Source organism: Chelmon rostratus, chromosome 8, assembly GCF_017976325.1.
Source record: "Chelmon rostratus isolate fCheRos1 chromosome 8, fCheRos1.pri, whole genome shotgun sequence".
In the NCBI taxonomy this organism is placed as follows: domain Eukaryota; kingdom Metazoa; phylum Chordata; class Actinopteri; order Chaetodontiformes; family Chaetodontidae; genus Chelmon; species Chelmon rostratus.
In genome coordinates, this window is record NC_055665.1 from 15,952,739 (window position 1) to 15,975,982 (window position 23,244).

Consider the following 23,244-nt stretch of genomic DNA (forward strand, 5'->3'; position numbering starts at 1 on the left):
AACACGGAAATAGATTATGAATCATTATGATTAGGTCATAATGTATTAGTATCAAAATTAAAGGCATCAATTATTTCAGAAATGAGGTGTGTCACAGAGCTAAAAGCTGTTGGATGACATCATGTTGTTGAGAGGCAACATTTTGGATCAGGCTCCATCAAGCTCTATTATAGGCCTGTTTTTTTCAGCTGAGGATTTACTCAACAGGTTTAAAATGCCATTTTTCGACAGAACGTGCACGATAGCTGACACTGATGGCAGGGACTCGTCCCGCTCCAAAATATGTTGCAGCTGCATCAGCAGTTGGGGTAAAAAATAACGGCGGCATGTCACAAAAATCCAATTGGAAAATGAGCTGTTTGCAAATGATGCTCCAGTAAAAAATAAATCATCCAGAACAGAGATGCAAGTGGAAAAAGACATTTGGCTGTATGTTAATTCAGTTTAATTCAACTTGTTTCACCTTGTACAGTACTGATCAGGTGTGTATTCTATCCTATTGCGGCTTTCCTTCAGCTTATGCATGTTTTTATTAGTAGGGCTGCTACCAACTGAATTTCATAAATTTATCAATTTTTCTTTTTGATTAATTATTTAAACCTAAGACTATAAACCAGTTAAAAATGGTGTAAAACAGCCATCACAATTTCCCAGATCCCAAGGCGACATCTTCATATTGCTTGTTTTCTCCAACCAACAGTCCAGAAAAGGACTGTAACTAACAATCATTATCTCCGGCAGGCGTGAGTCTGGAGGGGATCGTGTGTTTGGTCGTGTGTGTCCATGTGTGTGTGCATCTGTCTGCAGCTAATCTCTCATAGCACTGGACCCATCAACCTATGTTTTGTGCACATGGCCGGTAGGAGCCTGCAGCCCGCCCTCTCTCTCTCGCTGCTCTCCTGATTCAGTGTATTAAGAGTTTGTTCCAACCAAACTGTTGTGATTGTTGAAACAGTGAGAGATAACTAAAAAGGTTTTGGCGAGTTTTATATTGTTTCTGTCCTGTTTCAATGAGTCGTGTTTCAAGATGATAAAGTGACTGTTTCTGGAAATGGAGTCTGGTGGCTGTTTCTGGTTAAACCTAGCTGATCTTACTCTTTAACAAGAAGGGGCTTTGTAGGGATCCTTTCCATTATATTGTCAGACACTTATTATAACAATCTGAGCCTGTCAGAGGCAAAAACATTGACGGTGCTCAAACTTTGTCAGGGACAAAATGCACAAAAGTAGATGGTTTGAATCTATGCATCATTTTCGTCCAATACATGTTTATCCAAGATCAGTCTTTGCAAAGTTTCGTTCTCTTTAGAGCCGGTTGTATTCTGAATTCAAATAAGTATTGACAAGATAGGATAAGATTTGAAATGTTTGTTCTCATCTTGAACCAGAGCATCTGCAGATTGATTCCATACCCGATATGTTATGATCGACTGTAATTAGGCGCCGCGTGAGGTGAATAAATCCCTGTTTTTGTCATCTTTGCTGCCATCTCGACTATAGCCCTGGCGGAGATCCGCTGCCTCCTGAGTGCACTCCTCTAGTTGTAATTTTAGATTAATCTGCTTCTTTTTTCTTGAATAAAATGTCAGAAAATTGAAAAAAAAAATGTCCATCACAAGTTCCCACAGCTCAAGTTGGCCTTTTCAAAATCCTTGATATTCAGTTTACACTTCCTGTATGACAAAGACAAGCAGAAAATTCTCACATTTGAGGAGCAAAAATGAGAGAATATTTGACATTTCTGTTTAATCCATTATCAAAACAGCTGCTGAATACATTTCTGCAGATCAATTAATGGACTAATCATTTCAGCTCAAGCCTAAAACCCAAAGGAACATATAAACCAGAAAGAAGCAGCAAATCCTCATATTTTAGAGGTTGAAAGCAGTGAATTTTCTGCTTTTACATATAAGCTATCTAACTAATTGAATTAATTTTCAGTTGATCAAGTAATCAGTTAATCCACTGATCGCTTAAGCGTTGTTCAGAGTATTCGGCCAAATGCTGAATTTCAAATCTCATTACATGTTCACAATATTTCATAAGAGCCCCAGTGCTGCAGTTGTCTCAGCCCCTCACTGAAGTTAATGTTCCAACCAGGAGACGTATGTCTTATAGTCCTTCACGATGTCAAGGACCTGCGTTGCACTTTGCAGGCACGCTGTCGTTTCTATTCCTCAGCTTTGAACTTAAGCAAATGAGTTCCTGTATATGTCAGATCTGAAAGAGCCTGTTGAAAATGGAGCAACGAGACAGACGAGATTTCCTCCTGCTAATGAAACTGATTTGTTATATGGACATTTAAATTTGCTCCTCTTTCACGATCCACTTGTGTCCCACATCTTATTTTCTGTGGAGGTGAAGAGAAAATGCAAAGTGGAGCTGAATGTTACGCAGGCACGGCAACCCAGTCCTACCTGAGAAAACAGAACACAAAAGACCCAACAGTTTGAAAAAATAAAAATAAGTATGATAATTAAAATGAACTCCTTATCAGCAGTGAACTGAGAGTTATTCTACCCCCTACCCTAAACCCACAGGAACCGGGAAGTGGAATAATTGATGCTTCCTTTTTTTTCTCGGAGAAGGAGAAACAGGAGACAACAAGCTCAGATTGCTTTTGTCTTAGCGTCCTTGTTTTCCCTTTGTGTTGCCCTCAGAATAGCACAGAAGGGGGCTCAAATTGGAAGAATAATATTTTTGACTCTTATTCTGCTGACATCTGAGATGCTTTTATCAGCAGCCCACCATCAAGGGTGAAATATTGCACCGGTCCTTTAAAGTGAAGGAAAAATTAATTTCAAGATGAATTGGAGTTGACTGGTTTCTTAGAATTTGGTGTGAATGCAGCTGCAGGGAGCCTTTGTGTTGTTGTTCACCCTCAGAAGATGAAAAGTGAAATGTCCCGTGTGACTTCACTTCGTTTGAATTACTGTATGAATATCATCAGGGAGTGGGGGAGGGTCAAAAAACGGTTATGTGTTCTTTTCTTTTGCTTAAGGGAGAACAGGGCCCTTTGCTTTTTCAGTGACACAATGCATACATACAAACATACATACATTATTTCGTTACTCGCCAGCGAAAGATTAGCCCTGTCCGTCCTGAGAGTGACCGCCGTTCCCTTGCGTTCGCTCGTGGATAATGAGCATTGTGGTCGCCGACTCCATGCCCTCGCACAAACAGGCGACCACGCAGACAGCACTTATGTTCCACACGTGTTCACATCTGCTTTTTTCACCGGTAGCTCAAACAAGGCTGTACGGTCGGAAATGGGCATGTGCTTTGATGTGCGAGCCAAAAAGTGCTCGCTGAGCGGCTGTTGTTGTGTTGATTTCTGCCGTGTGATTGGCTGTTTGATCCATCCATATGGAGTGAGGCTTATCATCATTATTGACGTAAATTTTATCCCCCATGGAGATGGCTTTGTCACCCAGGCCTAAACATACAAGTTCAGCCCTCCCTCCTCACCCCAGCAATTTTTGCTCAATCCCTTATTTTCTCCTCCTCCAGATGCTCTGTTACAGCGTATTTGAGTTCAGTTTACCCTGAAGCTCGGCGCCTCCCCTGTCCCAGTTCACCATCTCCAGCCCTTTCTCTTCTCAATCTGTTTGCTGGCCCTCTCTGTGTGACCGGGCCCATCCAGCCACCGGGGTTGAGTTATTAATGCCCGGGGAGGCAGAGAGATGATTTCATTGGGTATTCAGGTGTGGGGATGGATGGCTTTCAGAGGCAGCCAGGGGAGTGCTGGGGAGGAGAGCCTCTGTAGAGAATAAATATACCTGTCTCCTGCTGATGCATCGGGCCACACTCACTGCAATGCAAATCAGCCGCACTCCTCCCTCTAACTGCCTCCAGTATTACTCACCCGTTCCCACCTGGATCCCCAGCAGCCAGACACTCAGTCACCCCAGACCCAGATGAGGCTTCCTGCGCAGAGCGGGAGAGCTCTCAGATACGGGCTGTCTTCCCAGCATGCTTCGGTCCCTGCGTTTGTTGATGATGATATGACAAGCACCCGTGCCTCATCACCACGCTGCATTTCCCAGGTGACTTCACAGCTCCTGGTGTTCATTACCCATCCTGACTGCCAGATAATTAAGGGCAGAGGCAGGAGTTGACATTAAAGCAAAGGTTGTGAATGGTTTCTCTAACCACACACATCAGCGTTTGCAGTTTTTTGTAAGAAATGAGAAGGCTGGGTTTTTGAGTGTTTTGGTCCGTGTCTGGAAATTGGCTTCTTTTTCAGTTGTTCTCAGAATATCAGTGACAGTCAACAGTTTTATTTCCAATGCCTCGTGAGTACAGCGCTGTGTGTGTTCATCACTCTTGCTGCAGCACTTTGTCTGATTTTTTTTTTTTCCCACTCAGACTGGATGTGAACCTCCCCTGTCCAATGGCAAATACATTCTGGTAGCCCAGGAATTTCAAGGAAAATAAGATAAAGGATAATTACAGTTTTTTCCGAAACCACATCCTCATTTTCAAATCCATCACAAAGTTGTACCGTGTCAAACAAATTTATTCACTTTATTCACTGTTTTTGCCGAGAGTTCTGCGAGAGATTGATACCACTGTCATACTTGTCCTTGAAATATAATGGAGAAGACCCACTTGAAGCGAACAAATCAAAACAGCCGGAGAGGTCCTTTATATGCCGACACCTTTATGTGCAGAAACATCAGTGCAATCATTGATTGCCCCATTTAGACTAAATATAAGCGCTTTACTGATCATGCTGCTTTATCCGAAGGTACCGTGAAGGACTCTGCTGACAATAGTCAATCTGTGAGACATTTCAGTAATTTGTAGACTTTTTAAGTGGACACAAAACAGATTACGGCACATATATTAATACTGCATGTGATACGATGGTATACAGTGTGAGACTACAACAATGTGTTCACTGTCAGAGATTCATCATGGAGGGTTTTTGCTGTAATATCTCGGCTCTAACAGATCAGATTATAGAAAAGGCTGATGGTTGACACAGCGTCCCAGCCTTGTTTGGAATCAGGGCTGTAGTTGATTTCATCCATGTTGCAGATCCCAGTTTGCATATAATCTATATTCTTGTACTACCACAGACTAAAGATATTTTTTCTTTTATGGCCCCATTGAGCTGTTGTCAAGGGGCCCAGAATTTCCAGACGCTGTACCCTCTTCCAGTATTATCACTTGAGCAAATTTACACCAGTATTCTCACACACAGCTTTTTACGATCTCTGTTAGTGGCTTATATGACAATTTGGTGCTCAAATAACTACTGCTAATTTACAAGCTGTACAAGTACTACCCTGTGGTGTTGGCCACTTTATTCTCCTCACTCACTGCACTGAATCTCTCAGAAGCCAGTGAAAAGATGAAGTGCAGTGTTTCAGATCAAATGATTGCTTTCTGTATGTAATGACACATCATTCTTTTTCTTTGAAATGTTAGAAAAGAAAAAGTTCACAGTTTGAAATTGGACTTGGTGGTCGAAACTGTGGCTCCATCATTTAAAACAGCACCTTAACTGTTGTTGGTACTGTTTGGTAGGGGCTCAGCCACTTGAGCTCACCCTCTCTCTAGTTTGTTGTGTTTGATTTATTCAAGTGGAAAGTTGTCAGAGTAATAGCACCTTAAATAAGCTTAGGCCAGTATCCTTATGCTTAAAACATATGCAAATAAAGGGGATAAGCAGAGACTTTGACTTTATTCACTTGGCATAGCTGACACTCTAATTAGATAGCAAGGCAGGGGATTATACAAGTAAACAGAGGAAGAGATACCAAATCTAACAGGAAGGGCTACATGTGACACTAACAGCTGATATGAGCAGAGAGAGACCCACCGCCTTGATTAACTGCACATATTAAACTCAGGAACATTTTTACGTATCCCCACGACCGTGGTGGCAAATTGGGGTGTCTGGTAAACAAGTTGGCACCTCCTTTTATGTTCTTATGAAATCAAAGAGGAGCTCCTCCATCAGTCCTCCGACAGAGCTTGGCTCATCACTTCCGCTGTGTAAATCTGAAGTTTCTTTGAATTGCTGTGGAGTCTGAGAGGTTCTGCATTAATGTCTTCACAGAGCGATCTGTGCTGGCGCTCCTCATCGTGAACGCTGCGATTAGCGTTTAAACAAAGTGACAAAGATCTCTCACGCGCAAGTCTGTAAATCACCCCTCGTCATCGTCTCCAGGCCCCTCTCGTCATGCCCCTTAGCCGTTCTTCCCAACATAGCTGCAGTTCTGCAAGTGCGAGTGTTTCTACTAGTGTTGCATCCTTGAAGCGAGCGCTTCCCGCCTTGTTTGTGAAGATTTGATTAATCTGTTCTTCCATTTTGCTCCCAAGAAGAGACCTGGGATGTTCTTTCTGTTGGCCTGCCTCATACATTCATGCATTGTAATAGATTGTGGTGAGAACAGAAAGCCTCAGCAGCCGCACAAGCATTTTAATGATATGGGCTCCATGATTTGCTTTCATTTGTTCCCCCAGAAATTGTGTAACCATTTTTATCATAAAATAAAGATTGTTATCAAAGAAACTCTGCAAAGATATGTTTAAAGTGTAGGTATCAGACTAGACGGTGAAACATGTTTTAACCTCAGCCACAGAATCTTGGCAGTGTCTGACTTTGCACTGGTCATTGCACTCAATTATGCTGTAATTATTCAGGTAAAAAATGGCCACTGACACCCCGCACACCCATTGGTCCTCCAGAGGGAGGTGAGGAGGGAGTGTGTTTGTCATGATAGATGAGCTGGATCTCCCCCCGGTGCGTTGTGAGGATATGACATTCCCGGGCAGCGCTGCCCTCGCATCTCGCTTCCTTCTTCTGGATGATGAGACTTTTGTAGGGAGGAGTCTGCAGGCTTCATTTACCGAAGCAGCAGGGAATAATATAGTGCCAGCATTTGGATGTGTCAGGTCCCATATCTCTGGCTGTTCTATTAGAAATAGACCCCAGTGCGGGACAATTAACCCCTGGCCTCAGCAGCAGATCTGTGCAGTAACATCCCAGCACGGGACAATAAATCAAACCTAGAGGGAGAAACCCACACTCCCTCCCCTGCTGGCTGGCTCATACTATCATCCAATGGGCTGAGCTTACTTGATGGTAGATGCTATGCTCCGGTGTTATCGTATAATCGCTGGAGGTGATGCAGTAGGTTGGCTGCGGGCATGGGCACCATCAGTGTGTTTGTGCTGCAGTGAACGCTCCAAATGCAGAAAGCTCGACACCACGGGCCAACTGGACCATCTCAAACCAAAGAGCAGTAACTTTGTTGCTTTGTTATCTCATGCTGCTTTCTGCTCACTTCACAAACACCCATTTGGCCACAGCTCAAGCATTCACACGCTAATTATGACAAAATTTCACACAAGTGTCTCTTCACTTCACTTTGACGTCATGATGTCCTGTAAAAACACTTTTCTGGCCATTATTCAACATCGTAACTCAGGAACAGAAGGGGAGATTGTATCTGCATCTTTTTTTTCTCTTAATGAACACACCAACAAGCATACAGCTGAAAAACAAAGCTTAAAGGCAGAATCCCCAACTACGGCTACAGGCTGCTTACGGCCTGGCACCTGCTCGCTACGGTTCAGTAGAGTCCCGCTCTCACACCCTGCACGCTGTTATTGGCTGGGGGCTACACACCCACTGCAGGTTGATGCCCAGAAACAATACAGGCAGAGGGTCTCTTTAGATATAGCAACCACTGCAAACTTCTAGTGGGTCCTAAGTGATGATCGGGAAAGATTATTTTTTCATAATACACATGTTTTTTGGAAAATGCTGCTCATTCTACCCACCAAAATCAAATCAAGTCAGTTTTATTTATATATCCCTGCATCACAAATCAGAAATTTGCCTCAAGGGGTTTAACAATCTGTAAACAACATCCTGTATCCCTACACCCTCCACTCAGATGTGGATCAACTCCTATTAATGTGCAAAATGGAAGAAACGTCAGGAAGAGGTGTAGCAGGCCAGCACCAGCTCAGTGGTCCTGCTGGTATTGAGCTTTAGTTGATTGTTGTTGCACCGTGTGATGAAGCTGTCTATCAGTCCTCTGTGCTCCTCTGGAAGAATAGTCCCTAAGTGAAGACGGCATGTTTCTCATTGGAAATTATTCACCGGAATCAAACATGTCAATGTTGTCATAACTACCAAAAAATACACTCCTATCAGGGTAGGAAAGGCCTTTTGGAAACAGTTTTCAATTTCAATAAATGTCCCGACAGCAACTAATACATTTAATTTTCTGGGAAAAAAAGATAAAATCAACTGTGGCTATCGCAGGCCTTTAATAAGTTACCAACCTGCCTGTCTACCTGCATACCTGCATACCTGCGTGTGTACCCACGCACACCCCCTGGGAACTGTTAGCAACTCCAGCTTTTTGTTAAAGCTCTTCTTCTCTACATACATTATACTGCATGTGTCTGGACAGACATGGATAATAAATGAAACTTGACTGGTTGGTAGAGGCATACATCTGCGAGTCAGTAATTCTGGCTGTTGAATAGTAGCACAGCTAATGGAGTTCAGACGCTTCTGTGAAAATTATATTGCATTCACTATAAAAGCCTCCGACTGGTTCAGTGCTGGAAAACTAATATGAAGCAGCAGCAGGACACGTTCAGTTTGCATCAACAGTAACTTAACACAGCTCCAATATAGGAAAGTGATAGATAAGAAGTAAAATAATGCTGGGATGTAGGAGGGAAAAGCAAGCTCCAAACCACAGAGATTCAGTTACAAGCTTCAAAGTAATGAGAGCGTTCTCTCTAGCAGTCAACACAACCGCACAGAGCTAATAAGTTCAATACTAGACACAGCTCGGCTTGGGGAAGGAAGCTATCACTGCTCGGTCTCAGTCCGCGCTGGTGCGATGCAGGAGCGCTATGGGGCGGGTCAGTGCAGTCCTCCCCTGCGGTTGAAATGCATGTATTCATGGCTTGATGCAGCACAGTGCAATTAAAATAAGCTCTCCGGAGCTTGAAGAGAAACTGGCAAAAAAGGAGAGCTGGGTTGATGCTTTCTGAGTAAAGAGTACGGTCAAAAACCTGAAGCTGGCATTCAATGCTTGGTCTCCAGTCCAATTCTTTAATCAGGTATTTTCTCATCCAAATCAGGAAATGGGAAAATTTGAATCAATATTTTATGAATTTTCATTTATGCTTTTTAAAGGACAGCCTCAGACGGTGATGCATTGACAAATACGGCATATTTTGTTGCATTTTTTTGAGTTTTACAGAAAGATGTCTTTATATTTTGCAAACTTTGTACCAATATATTTTGGTATTGCTGCCAACAACCCAGACAGAGTGTTGGCATTGTAAAATCTCCAGCAGCACCCAGCTCCGTCGCAGTCTTTCTATTGTCCTCCATTTCATTTGGCCTGTACCATGCCAAACCAGTCCAACAATGGCAATAACCTGTTAATGACTGGAAGCTGCGGCTATCTCATGCATCAGTAGTAAAAAAGAGAATAATGAATCCTCACCGCAGCGAGGCTGACTGCGTTTTTGTTAGCAGCCTGTCATATTGAGACCATTTGTTTAATGGCAGATTAGAGAAAAGAATGAGCAGTGATAAAGCTGCAGACCACGGGGGTCACCTTCAGGACCTGCTCATGGTTATTCCTATCATTAGCATGTCGCATCTCGTGCTGTCCGGCTCCAATTATCACTGACACAGGCCGCGGTCTTATGACTGGGCTGCTCAAACTGCCCACTGTTACACTGTAATTCTCACATTGATGGACTAATGTGAAATATGGCAACAGATGCGGAGAGCAACGAATGAAACGCATTATTCAGGACCCAAGGGCCATTAAAGCCATAGCTATTAAATATAATTTGAAAAAATTAGCTTTTTGGCGCATGGAATAGCAGGTTGTGAGGTATTATGATAATCACTACAATCCCCAGGGTGCCTGCTTTCCCCAAATGTTATTACTATTTGTATGCCTTCGTGAATGGGTTTCGGGATATGTAGTCTTGTTTGTGAAGGCTTTATGGGAGGGGTAATTCTCCTCAGGTGCAGGGGCAGTTATTGCTTTTGCCAGGGCTTGTGTTCTTTTGTGCGAGTCTGAAGTAATTGTAGCTCATTGCTTGATTTGTTGTGCATTTGAGAGGGTTTGTGCACGTGAACACATTTCATTTAGCATGATGTAAACGCACACACCCCTGTGTGTCGCCTGGGATGATAGTGAACTCGTCTTCAGGCTGATTTTGACCATTGAAATCAGGCTGGTGGCTACAGGTTAATACCTGGTGATTGCTGACACTTTTAAAACACCTTTTATAGTTCCTATGTGCTGATCATGATGAGTTTACAATTCTATTTTTGGACTGGAGATTCAGCTTTTGCTGCAGAAAATCTGTTCACCTGAAACTCATTAATCTTAAAATATCTTCACATTTGCAAAGAGTGGAATATTTGTCAAAGAGGGCCACAAGTTGCCATTGGAGACTGCTGCAGGTTCACTTCATTAATGTGTATTACTTAATAATATTTACAGTTTCACAGTAACCCCCCGCAGCTTCAGATCTTTGTGAAACCCTGCTTGTCGCTGCTTGCGAAGCCTGCTTGGGTAGGTTGTAGTGACACATTCACATCAACAGTTAACATTGGTTGTTACTTTGGTCTGAAGGGGTAGAAAGAGGCGGTTGGTGTGGTGCGGCGCTCATTTCTTTGTGGCTGGCTGCTAAGATCGGTTCAAGTGCACATGCAGTGCACGATGAAGAACTCTTTACATAAGAGGAAGAGTTTCAGAGGAAATATAAAATTCAGGCCACATAAAGTTTTGATAGACTAAAAATCACCACAAAAGCTCTGTTATGTTCAAGAAATATTGAGTGCAGCAGTAATCGATTCATTTTTATTACTCCATAAATTCTAGCATTCTCTGTTTCCAGCTTCTCAGATGGGAATATTTGCTATTTTACTTGTGAATATCTTTTGGTTTTTTGTGCAGACAAAGTGAGCAGGTTGAATAGAAATAAGAAATTAATTGATAGATCAATCAGTGCTGAAAATAATTGTCAGTTGCAGGCCTAGCTGGGTGCCTTTTCCTTCTTCTCTCAGTTGTCTGTGAGGTAAATTACCTCTTTAAAAATGAACTGTTAAACCGTAATGTTTCTTTCAGTGATGGCCGTTCATTTTTCCTTTTTTTCAGCGGCAGGCTGCACGTTCGAAGAGGATTCAGACCCCAATCTGTGTGACTTCACCCAGGGGGAGGAGGATGACTTCGATTGGCTGCTGTTTCGGACGCACAGTTCACCTTACGCCAGCTCAGACCTCCTGCAGGGTGAGTGGTTCCGCCTCTCCTGCTGTTCTCTACTGTAGTTCTGTGTTAATCTTACACAGCAAATAAGAGTTCAGGAGATACGAGACCAGAAGCTATTTTTGAGATGTGCCAGCAGTTGTTTTGTGCCTCTGTTTTTTTTTTATTGTCTTTAAGTCTGAAAAATAAATTGACTTTTGCTCGTACCGCTGTGGCCGACACATCAGTAAAGCGCGACTATGTGCAGATCAGCCTTTATAAATGTCCAGTGTCCATTATGCATCAGCTTTAATGAAGCACTCACCCCAGTTTTGTCTGCTTCCCGCTAACCCCAAGGATAATTTTATGTTAACCAGCCTCACAGGACTAATGGAAACCAGCATTTTCCTGCCATCATCCTCTCTACTGGTGGCTGCCAGAGGGAGATGGCATGCATAGTTTATAAGGCGCTCCCTCCATCTCTGCATTAACAAATACCTACAGGGATCTGACAAAGAGAAGAGTGCTGTTTCAGCTTCTCAGCAGAAATATCAGTGGCAGCAGTTGGCTCTCTGCTGAAGTACTTCTACTGTGGAAACTTGCAGCATGATTAAGGAACAGACCTCCCTTGGGTATAACCAATCAGTCCATCATATGTTAATGAGAATTCGACCAACCCGTGACAAAAACATGTGTTTCATTGTTCGCTGTACCAGAGAGGGGGAGAAAGAACTTGCAAGTTAAATGGCGACAGCATTTTTACAAACTCTGAAGAAAGGTTTGACATCGTTTCAGAGCAGAAGAGGCAGTTAATGTGGCAGATATAAAGATAGATTAGCCAAGAGGAACATATGTAAAGATGACAAGATAGGATACAAGCAGATCCTGTAGCTCATTTCAAAATAAATCATTGCAGGCCTCAGGGAATACTCCATCGTTTTGGAAAAAGTTGACTGGAGTAGTCGCTGGTCAAAACCTTCCTGCAGGGATAAATGGTGCCATTTTTAAAAGCTGCATAGTTGTGATTTTTATTTATAGGATTAAAATTCCTTCCTGTCCGCAGGCATCTATCCAGATAGAGTCCTGAACTCGATAAATCCCAAATTTTATCCTAAACCCCACCTCGTTCACCCCCACATCATCAGCATTCGAGTGAGAATCTGCCTGCAGTCACCAGCCAATTCACGGCAGGCAATGGGATAATTAATACTTTTCCCTTTGGGTTTAATTAAAACCTACTGCCATGGCATTTAAAGTGAGCCTTCAGTGGAACAGACTTGCACAGGTGGAGGCAGGTACTGTAATCTGCGCACGACAAGACGGCGCGAGAAGCTCCGAGAATCAACTCGCTATCGATCAGCTCTGAGAACCAGGAGACAAATTCAGCTTAATTCATTATCTGCTCGTCCTTCAGCCAGAAGCAGTGTGTAACTCATGTTCTCCGTCTGATTGGTGTCATCTCACAGTGGCAGCGGCGTCCCTTCGTTAGTTACAGCGTGACATTTTCAGCGTGTTATTTCAGGTGGTTAACCTTACTGCAAATACTGTTACAGGAAATGTCCCCCCCCCCCCCCCCTTTTCTCTGACTTAATCTCCCACCTTGACTTCTAACCATGTATCACATCGGGCAGCCAAGGTGGCTGGATAACAAGACTTTATGAGATAAGGCTATTTACATTGGACCAGTATTAACTTTGTGGGCCTGAGAAACTGGTGTCGAGGGAAGATTAGTAAACACAGCTGAGATAGCAGCAGCTTGTGGCTCCCAGGAGAAATTAGAGACTACCGTTCCCATGAAAGAGAAAATAGTCTTGGAAAAAAAAGGAGATAGAATACGGGGAGATCTTAATAAGAATGGCCCATTTTTATCACAGTCTCCTTTATTATGAATTAGATCGGAGATGTCTGGTCGCTATTGATAATCTTGAGTTCTCCTGCTGTTTTAATGAACAAGTCAGGCTTGCAGGATGATGACCTTGTAAAGAAGAATGTGTCTGCATGACAAGTGTAGCTCATTTTCTGAAAGGCAATTCATCAGCGTGAAAAGTTATGTGTCTGCTGCAATATCCGTTATAGTGTATGGGTTATGGCGCCCTTAAGGAAAGAAATCAATCAAAGTCTTGAATAAGCTTAAAAGCATCTTATGACAATGCATCTTACTTTCTTTGTTCACCTTGTTATGTGTTGTAGTTTTAATTTTCATAAAGAACAGTTTCCAGAGTAACCACAATGAAGCTTTACAGCAGAGCTGCGTCATGTCTCAGACATCAACAGATAGAATAAGGGATCTTTAAAGACTCAATGATTGAAAGAGGCAGCAATAACAACAGTGACAGCAGTTTCAATAGTGCAGGCGCACTGTACTGACTGGAAAAAATGGACTAATGTGCTGCTGTCTTTCCCTGCCCACATGCATACAGCACTGAGAGCTCCCTTAAATATCCAAACTCAGTGTAATGCCGCTTGCACCTCGTGCTAAGGAGAGATCCTCGTGTGGCAACCGGCAGCAGAAATTCATGCCGGAGAGGGTTTATGTTTTTTACTGTTTGATTTGTTAGATTAGATCCTGTGTGTTTAAGTCCTAAATGCTGTTTATGAGTCGGTTCAGAGACTTTACATCACTTGCTTTTTGTGATATGCACAAACTTTGCCCGGAGTCACCGACACTCCCAGACAAGCAAGTACACGTACAAGTTTCTCTCGAGTCTACAATGGAATCAACCTCACGGGCCAGCTGGTTTGTTACACTGAACCATCTGGGAAGCCATGCTTGGGAACTGCTTGGAGAAGGGCAGACACTTTCAAAAGATACTTGGCAGGTGACTGGATGAACCATCTGCCTATCACCGTCTATCATCAATCAGATCGGCAAACCATATGATGTGGTTGCAGGATGTTGTAGAAGACTGCACAGAGTCGTCTGTGTTTACAGAAAACTCGGACAATGTGATTTCCTCTTTTTCCCTGACAACAAACCATGGAAGGTCTCATTTGTAACAGAACAGGAAAAAATGTTTTAATGAGGGTAGTGTTACTGAAGTTAAAAAAAGGAGAACAGGTCAGAAAAAGACTAAACTCAGGTGCAGAGATGAAACTGAAGCTTAGCTTGGAAGTGAAAACTCAAGGGAAGTCTGGAACACGATGAAATCTGTGACTGGGCCTAACGATAAAGGCAGAAGGAACGTCACCCTGCCAGGATTAAAATGAGACTGTTGGCTGATGACTGTTGAGCAGTATCAGTGCAGTATCTTTCATTTTATTTTTATGCTTTCCATTCAGCCAGAGATGCAAACTCGTCACCTTTAGGAGAAATTCGCCATTTTTACCTCAAAATAGGTCGTCCATGTGACGGGCGGCCTGCGTCTCATCCAAGCCATCTGCGAGTAGGCACGACAGATTTTCTGTTGTGTCGTGAATCTACTTCACCGCCCCTTTTTTTTAGGATGGCGAAGGAATAACCCATCCTACTAGCCAATCAGACGCAGAGTAGTGCGGGCCGTGACTTCACTGGGCGGCAGAGCAGTGAGGTCGACACGGTGAGCGTCAGGTGGCTCAAAAGATACGATTTTACTTGAGTTGAGCTATGCTCGTTACTGTTGGTGCAGTAAAACCTTCAGGAGTAAAAACTCAGTCAGAGTCTTTCATCAAAACAGATAAAGTGCAGAAAGCGACGCCTTAATCTACCGCCTGCAGTCTCTCATGCGCCGCTGGTATGTTTTACACGACCACAGCTGTGTGTATGGAGCCCAGCTGTTTAGCTTAGTTTGACACGTATCTTGATATTTAGCAAATTCTTGTGAATTTAGCTTGTGGCTGAGACGGCAGCCCCTCCTCCCCCTGCCAGCAGTACCTACAGGTGGCGCCTCACATCAGCAGCAGTCGAGACGTCCCTTGATACACTGCATTTTACATACAGGTCTGGCAGAGGTGTGGGGGATGCTTCTATCACGTCATTAAATTTTCACTACAATCAGAGGGGACAAAAGCTTGCTAACATAAGATTTTAATACCATCCAACTACATCTATTAGCAGAAAGGCTAATTGTTTAAACTGGATTTTAATCTGGTGGGCTGGACTGGACTGGACTGGACGCTGCATTGGGTTTCGGATCCTGCGGGTCCCACAGGACCCGACACAAATCTCTTGGGTTTACACTTGGCTGCAGGCGAAAGCTGGCGGTAATGGCCAGATATCCGGCAGGAGCAGACGGGGATCTATACTGGACTGTTGGACTGATAGGTCCCAGTGTGGGAGGGAGAGCGGCTCTTCTTCCAATCAGCCGCACTCTTCCACCGGCTCTCCTCAAAGCCGCCGTCTCTCCATCTCTCTCCACCAACCTTGTACACTAACCACCGTCACAGCAACCAAACAGAAACATGATCAGATTTGCAAATCATGGGCCTGTGATCAATGACTTTTTTATCCTGGTGGAATCTCTGCTGCTTCCACAACAACAAAGATGCAACATCTTTCTATCTTGAGGAAAATGTGTTATTCTAATGTCTCTGTGATGATGACCCATGCACAGATGCATGTTGCACATTGACCTTGACACTGAACAAACTCCTATTACATCACTCTGTCCAGTATGTCCTGTTGTTTGTTGTTGTCCATCATTGTTAAGGTGTTTTGTGTGTTTTTGTATCATCCACACTGCAAACCAGTTTTCCAAGTGACACCTTCATTCTTTGCGTTTTCAATGTATCTGAAGGACAATGAAGATTAGGCAAATTATTCTCATCACACATTAAAAAATGAAGGCAGTGTGTTAGATTCATTCAGTTTTCACGCACAAAGAACAACAACATAGAGCTTGCTCTTGTGCAACTCCAATGTTTGAATGGATCTGAAGGAGACGTGCAGCGGTGGAAACAGAGATTGACAACTGCAGAGCACCTGTCTACAAAGCAGTGACAATCTGCTGAGGAATCAGTGCTACCTTGAGCCTGTTCTGGGCCTAGGAGCTACGGCTGAAGAACTATTTTTAGACTCTTCTTCCTGTTGAAAATGCAGCTATGGTTCCCGAGTACTTAAAATGGTTCCTTGGCCACAAGTTCCTGTGGTGGAAAGGTGCTATTAGAAGTATAACAGAACACCACCTGTAGTGTAGCTAATTGACCAAAGCGGATACGCTTATGAACTACAAAACCTCAATTCATTAACTCCTTAAATATCTCTACCGAATAATCTAAACGAGATGAGATGATATTGAGACTCACAATGTACAGTTTTTAAAAAACAGCAGCAAACTACATTACCCACAAAGCAACTTGACTACAGATGGTTCAGTCAGTGATTTGGGTGTAGCCACTAGTAGCAGCCGCTGTAGCCTCAAGCAGAGATGAGAAGTGGGCAACAGAGGTTTGGAAAGCTCACTTCTTTTGAACGCCACACCCCAGAATTCCTTCATTCTCAAACTTGTTGTCTTCAGCCCCAACTGACATCATCGGGTGACATCACTGGAGGCTTTGCACAGCTGCCTCCCGAACCACAAAAGGCTTCACACGACTTTTTTCACATATGCAAAAAACCCCCCAAAGTCCTGCAAAGCCACTTTTATGTGTAAAATCGGCACGCTTTCCTTGCTTGCAGTGATTGGTATATGTAAGGGCTGCTGAAACCCTCAGTGCAAGATGGTTGTTCTTGTTGAAGTGCTATTGAGCGTGCAAAACTCGCTCAGCTGACCACCTCAGCAGCCATACAAACAGTGTCTGTTGGATGTGCAGAGATTGGGCCTTTAGTTTCCAGCTGAGTCGCACAGAAAGTCTTTGACAGTACTGAAATAGAGTGTTGAAATATGCTCCTGCTTTCTTCCCTCCCCACGTGTGGCATGCTAATCTTGCAAATTCCCCGCTCTCCCCCTCTTTTTGTGTGAATGTCTCCTGTGCTGTCCGGTGGCACACAAACAGTGAAGGTAACTTTTAAAAATAGGCTCTGCTGCGGGCTAGAATCCGGCTCCACCTGTGTATTTGCACATCACATTGCAACAACCTACAAAGTCAATTGATTGGATGTTTTATTAGCTACTAGCACAATAGATCCCTCAGTGAATGGCCATTCTGAATGGACTCACGTCTAAGGAAGGTTAAGACTTACATGAAGCATGGCTCTGAGCGTTGTTTTGAGGTGACTGCCTGGTCAATTGGCACATACTGTAGCAGCAGACTCAATGCAATGACCTTAACAGAGCTAATTCATACAGTAAGACACAGACAGTCCTCCATCTGTATCTCCAGCACCAGTCGGAGATGCAGCACGATGTCACATCTCCTGGCCTTTCCTATCCGTCACCTCTCACCCCTGCCTGGCCTCAGGCGCGCGCCGCAGACAAGCTCCACACGAGTGCACGTGTGTCATTGGCAGCGACCCGAGATTCATCCCCGTCCGTGAAAGGACGAGGCGGTGCGAGGAGGCAGATACATCTGCTGCAGGAGACGTGTTGTTATCAGAGCTGACCAGCCGTCCTCACTGGTTTAATACCCCATTACACTGCCCTCCTCCACCTTTCCCCGCTGGCCGTCTACGTTCACCATATATTTATATTATATATCATCCCATTTAAAAGGTCTTCATTTATTATACATTCAAGATTCAGTTAGTTCTGCTCTTATAACTGCATTTTTAGCCAGATATTATACTTAATAGCTTGTAAATGTGCTGCTTGACTTGCGGGGGAAAAAATGATTCTTATAGATATTCTCCAGATACTTTATTTTATTTTCGGAGAAGGCAAATCTTTTTGTATTGCATTTAACAACATAAATTGACTTGCAAAACTGGTGGCAGTGTCATGTGTTATAGATATCCGTCTGTTGGTATACATCAGATTTTAATAGTTGGAGCCTCTGCGAATTATTTGAGGACAGTATCTAATTGCAATTTTATCTGACAAATTATAGTCATATATATATATATATATATGTTAAATATTCCAGCCACTCACCACCAGCTGTCGAGCTAGCTGCTAGCTACGAAGTGAGGTGATCAGCACAATCACTGGTATGAAAAGCTTCTCAATCGAAGACGTTTGACCACACAGGGCAGAAACGTATCCACCAGGCAGAAGACAGTTGCTTCAACAACTCACAGCATTAATGCTAATTAGCCACAGCTGAGTGAATCTATTGCCAACAGTTGGCACCAGTGGAAAGCTTCACTTGCTTAACAGCATTAATTATGTGCGTTATAATTAAAATTGCACAACTCTTGTAGATTTTAAAGATGCTGGATGTATTTTCCAGAAAGCCCGAGCCGTCCTCAGCTGCTTGGAAAAAAAGAACACTTTCTCTGCAAAGTGATGAAGAATATTTCTGTTGTTCATGTTCTGACAAAAAAAAAAAGAAAGAAAAGAAAAAAAGATTGAGGAGCTGAAAGGACGAGCAGATATATAGAGCTTGAAGTCACGGTTGAGTAAATCTTAATAAAAAGTCCTGTAACGGCTTAAGCAGTGTATCAGCTTTTTGCGGGCAGGCTTGACTTCAAGGCTGAAACCGTGCGATGATGAATGGTCGGTTGTTTATTTTCAGGGATGGTATTGCATCTGGTTCAGGAGGAGAGGAGGAGCCTTTGAACATCTTCTTGCCGGATGGGTTTATTTATCAGGTAGCTTGGGTTACGCAGGACACAGTTGTTCCCTCGAAGAGAGCTGCGTCCAGTCATGAGCTGCTGATGAGTCTGCGGGGTTTTGTTCCAGCCAAACGTTCCACCAGCTGATTTCACTAATTAACACACCTTCAGCCACAGAGAGAGGGACTAATTAGCGAAATCAGCCGCTGTTGTATTTGGTGGGAATGAAAACCTGAAGCCTCTGTGGCTGGGAGCCGGACACCAGCGGCTCGCAGGGGTAATTGCGCACATCTCATTACTTCAAGGCAAAGGAGATCATGTTTATTGATCACCAATGTGTTATATAAATGTCTGAAAGCTCAAGCTCAAGCTCTTTTTTTAAAGCATCTCAGAAATGCCCGTCACTATGCAAACAGATAGATTGGATTGTTATTCAGGGACACGGTATCAGCTCCCTTTATGCCTTCTCAACAAGGTAAAGAGGAATCATTAATGTGAATGGTAGACACGTTTGGGAATGGCTTCCAAAGCAGACAATGAAGCCCGCAGTGCAACTGTCGTATTCTCTGCGACCAGTTCTTTTGTTCTCCGTGTTGTGCTCACCCACACACAGACACTCAGGTGATAGGTGGGCATGGTAATTCAGCCCCCTTTTGGCTGTAGTTTCTGTCTAATTAGTGTCGCTTTAGAGGGACAGCTAGAGGGCTTTTATATGTACGGTTGCCAGTTTAACAACATAATTGAGGCTCAGGAAGCACACTCGGGACTGTAGCCAAATAGGCTTACTAGGTGAATCACCTTAACTCAGGTGAGATGAAGTGGCCGGTCACTTGAAGCGTAATGGTTCAGCTCATGAAAAAGGCCATGTGGGTGACGGCTGTAATTACGCTGGAGCATCTCTGCTGCATAAATTGGAAATTTCTGACTTTGCTCACACATAATTGGCTCTATTTGACATTCACTCGCAGCCAGAGATTTATTGTTTTTCTTGCTCTTTAAACAATGTAAGCACCGTTTGTGAGGGAATGAATGGTGGAGCAGGCTGTAGTGGAGGTTTATAACATTAGTGTGCGAGTAGTGTGGCTTTTCTCAGATTTTCTCTTGGAGAAAACAGTTTGAACAGTTACGCTAATGTTCCTGTAGATTAGACAACTTCACATTCCACTGTTAATTCAATCTTTCAGTCTTGCTAGTGGCTCTAGTAGGTTTACCGCTTTGAGCTAAATACTAATGTCAGCATGCTAACATGCTCACACTGATGATGCTAGCATGCTGGTGTTTATCAGGTATAACTCTTTTAGCGCGTCAGCATGCTAATATTGGCTAATTAGTACGAACCACTAAGTACAGCTTAGACTGATTGTAATTAGGTGTGCATGGATTTGGTCATGAACAAATTTTGACCTGATGGTGGTGCTAGATGAAAGGTCGGGGATCACCAAAGTCATCGCAGTTCATCCTGAGGGTGACATGCATGAGTGAATGATGGAATGAATGAATGAATGAATCAATCAATCAAATTTATGCATCCAAACAGTTGTTGAGGGTTGTGTGGGTGCCATGGCAGCGAAAAGTCAGAGAATCAACAAAGTCAAAAGGATTTATTGTCTGGGAACCAGGACTATGAAATAAAGGTTTGTGCAAATCCATCTAGTAGATGTTGTTTAGAAAGATCAACAGATTAGTGAAAAAGTTTGCCCTGCCGTTGGTTCGGCACTAGAAACGTCAGAGGATCACCAGAATAATCAAGCGTCATCCTCTGGGCACCATGAATGCTGGCTTCTTGGCACGCCATCCAGGAGTTGTTGCTACATTAAACTAAAAACCAGAAAATAAATATCTGGGCCAAATTTTGTGCCAGTCCATCAGTAGTTGTTGGGATATTTCAGTTTGGACAAAGAGGGTGGCCCAAACAACAGAGAGACCAACGCTGCCATCCATGGAGTCTCAGTATGTTCTTCTAATGTGTGTGGAGCTAACATTGATCTGCTAATCTGCACAGTTTTGGTCACAGGGATGCTCACGAGACCGTCCAGACTCTTTGCTTAATCCAATTTAGTCTCACCGTTATTTCTTAGTGTGCAAAAGATTAGCGGAGTTAAAGCATCCTTGTGAATCAAATTTGAACACTTGAATCGAGTTTAAAGACATCTCCACTCCTGCCTGCTGGCGTGTTCCTCAAATATTTGAAGTTTTCTGTCTTCCTCTGGTGTCCTCCTCCTTGCTGCTAATCACACATTCCCTCTTTCGTGATGGTGAGATCGGGATGTGCTTTGTATGCGTGCCCGGTGCGGATACTTAAGTATGTGTACTTGTATATTTCAACCTCTGAGCACTCCGCTACTCCTCTGCGCCTGCACTCTCTGAATTTCCACAGATCACAGGCCTGTGGGCCTTGGCAAGCTGTGCGAAACCAGAACAGATAGATTCCAAGTGTTTCTTAAAATTCTGTTTGTGTATATGCCTGCATTTAGCTCTCTCAATGCGAGCGAATTAGAAATGGTGGAGAAAATGTGCAGAAAAGTAAAAGTTCTGCATTCATATCCGCATCGACTCATTCATGAGCTATTCTGGGCTACGTTGGTTTTGGTGGAGGGAAAAGCGTCTCTGATCTTTTGTGAGCGCTTGAACACAGACAGATGAGATGTCAGAACAAGATGTATGCAGATTTGTTACTTTGATAACGTTTCATTAATTTTAAAAAAATGTTCCGATTTTTGACAGCTCTCATGGCTCATTTTTGCTCAAAGCAGAACAGTTTAGGATGGCAGCCCCGGCCTTCTTTCTTTTAACGCTATCGGCTTCTTTTGCAGTTTATCATGAACCAAACAAGTGAGAATAAAAATGTGCATTGATTGATCACTGCTTCATCTTGAAAACAGTTTTCCTCTAAACATCAGCAATCCTTGACCGTGAGGTATCTCATCTCCTTTATATGCTTGGTGCTTCATGCCTAGGAAGTGAACTACATTGTCGATAAGCAGTTTTCAGGCGAACAATATAACAAATACTGGACTTAGAAGGTGGTATGTGGACTTTCTTCATGGTCATCTGTGGGTTTATTGGACTCAACACGACCAAGCAGGGTAATCAAATCTTGGTTAGATTTACGATAGTGTTACTGTTGTTGCTCAATGTAATGTGTTGCGTTCTGCTTCTTAAGTGTGTTATTTTCTTAAGTTTGGTCACTCTGTACAGCACTTTTTGAAATGATTTTGTATGAGATTGTGGCACACAGATAAATGCTAACTTTTAAGCATAAAAAAGAACACTTTTTGCATGCAGCTGTGCAATTAAGGATTAGCCACAGGGTGCTCACCAGTAAATAAACCAGTGTTTAATAAATAAAAATGGCCAAATTGTACCAACTAATAAGTTAACATGCCCAGCAGAATAGACAACTGCTGTCGTTCTGTGCAGTCCTAGGAATTACATTCATACTGGATGAGTCTGCTGTGCACAGTTTGCATCCAAAAATAATGTTGACCTCTTTTTATATTAAGCCATGTGTATGATCTGTCTCTTACCGTGAACAAGTGGTTTTATTTGCATAATGAGTCATAAACTATAACTGTTTCCTTAAAACCAATACATAAATACAGTTTTATTGAACATCATTCAAGATTTTCCGGAATAGCCCGTGTTGCCAATTAAGAATCGGCTGCTTCAGCGCTGGTTTAGTGCCCATAACCTGACTTAGCTGACAGCGATGACATGGCACAATTAACACACACACAATTAAGTGGAATCACCCATATGGTGCAGAAAGAAAGCGGAAGAAGGCGTTTAAGGGCGTGTGAGACAGAGCAGAGCTTGTCAGCTGCAGGAGTGGTGAGGCGGTACCCGCCCATGTGGAAGCTTTATTAGCAGATATGGTGGGCCGCTCAGTTAATGTCACCTGTGTCAAGGTGCTGTAGCTTTTTAATAATAAAAATGTGAGTTAAAACTTGATTTTATTAAAATTCTAGTCAGAGCCTGGCCCTTATAACACTAAACTCATTTCTCGATGGGATCAGAGCGTTGCACTTATTAGTGCCAACTTGCCGACTCTCTCATTGAATGGCATATTCTCCAGCATATGCCATATTTCCATTGTTAGGTTGAGTGCTTTTCTAAAGGGAAATACAATGTTGTAGAGTTCTCCTGTGGGAGTGTGAAGTAACCAACATCTGCTTATAAATGCAGCGCCCTGAGTCCCTCAGGGACCCTAATTCATGCTTCTGAGGTCCCACTGGGAAAGCTGGTTGTGCTTTGAAGGATCCACAAAATGGCTTCAGCTGTGCAACAGCTCTTACAAAGCATGCATATAACCACGAACTCACCTTCTAAATGTCACAACCGTAAAAGCACCTGATAGCAATTCTGTCAGGTGTCTAAAAATATTTATTGGATTTGGTTTTAAAACGCATCATTTTG

General features: G+C 43.1%; 1 protein-coding gene across 2 annotated transcripts in view; it reads left to right on the forward strand.

Annotated features, from left to right (window-relative positions):
- ptprub (protein tyrosine phosphatase receptor type Ub) overlaps positions 1 to 23,244 on the forward strand; it is a 151,873-nt gene that overhangs the window by 34,067 nt on the left and 94,562 nt on the right. For both annotated transcript variants that reach the window (XM_041943280.1, XM_041943281.1), the window contains exon 2: positions 11,175 to 11,306. In XM_041943280.1, coding sequence (XP_041799214.1) covers positions 11,175 to 11,306 — 132 coding nt within the window. The remainder of the gene's footprint in view (positions 1 to 11,174; positions 11,307 to 23,244) is intronic.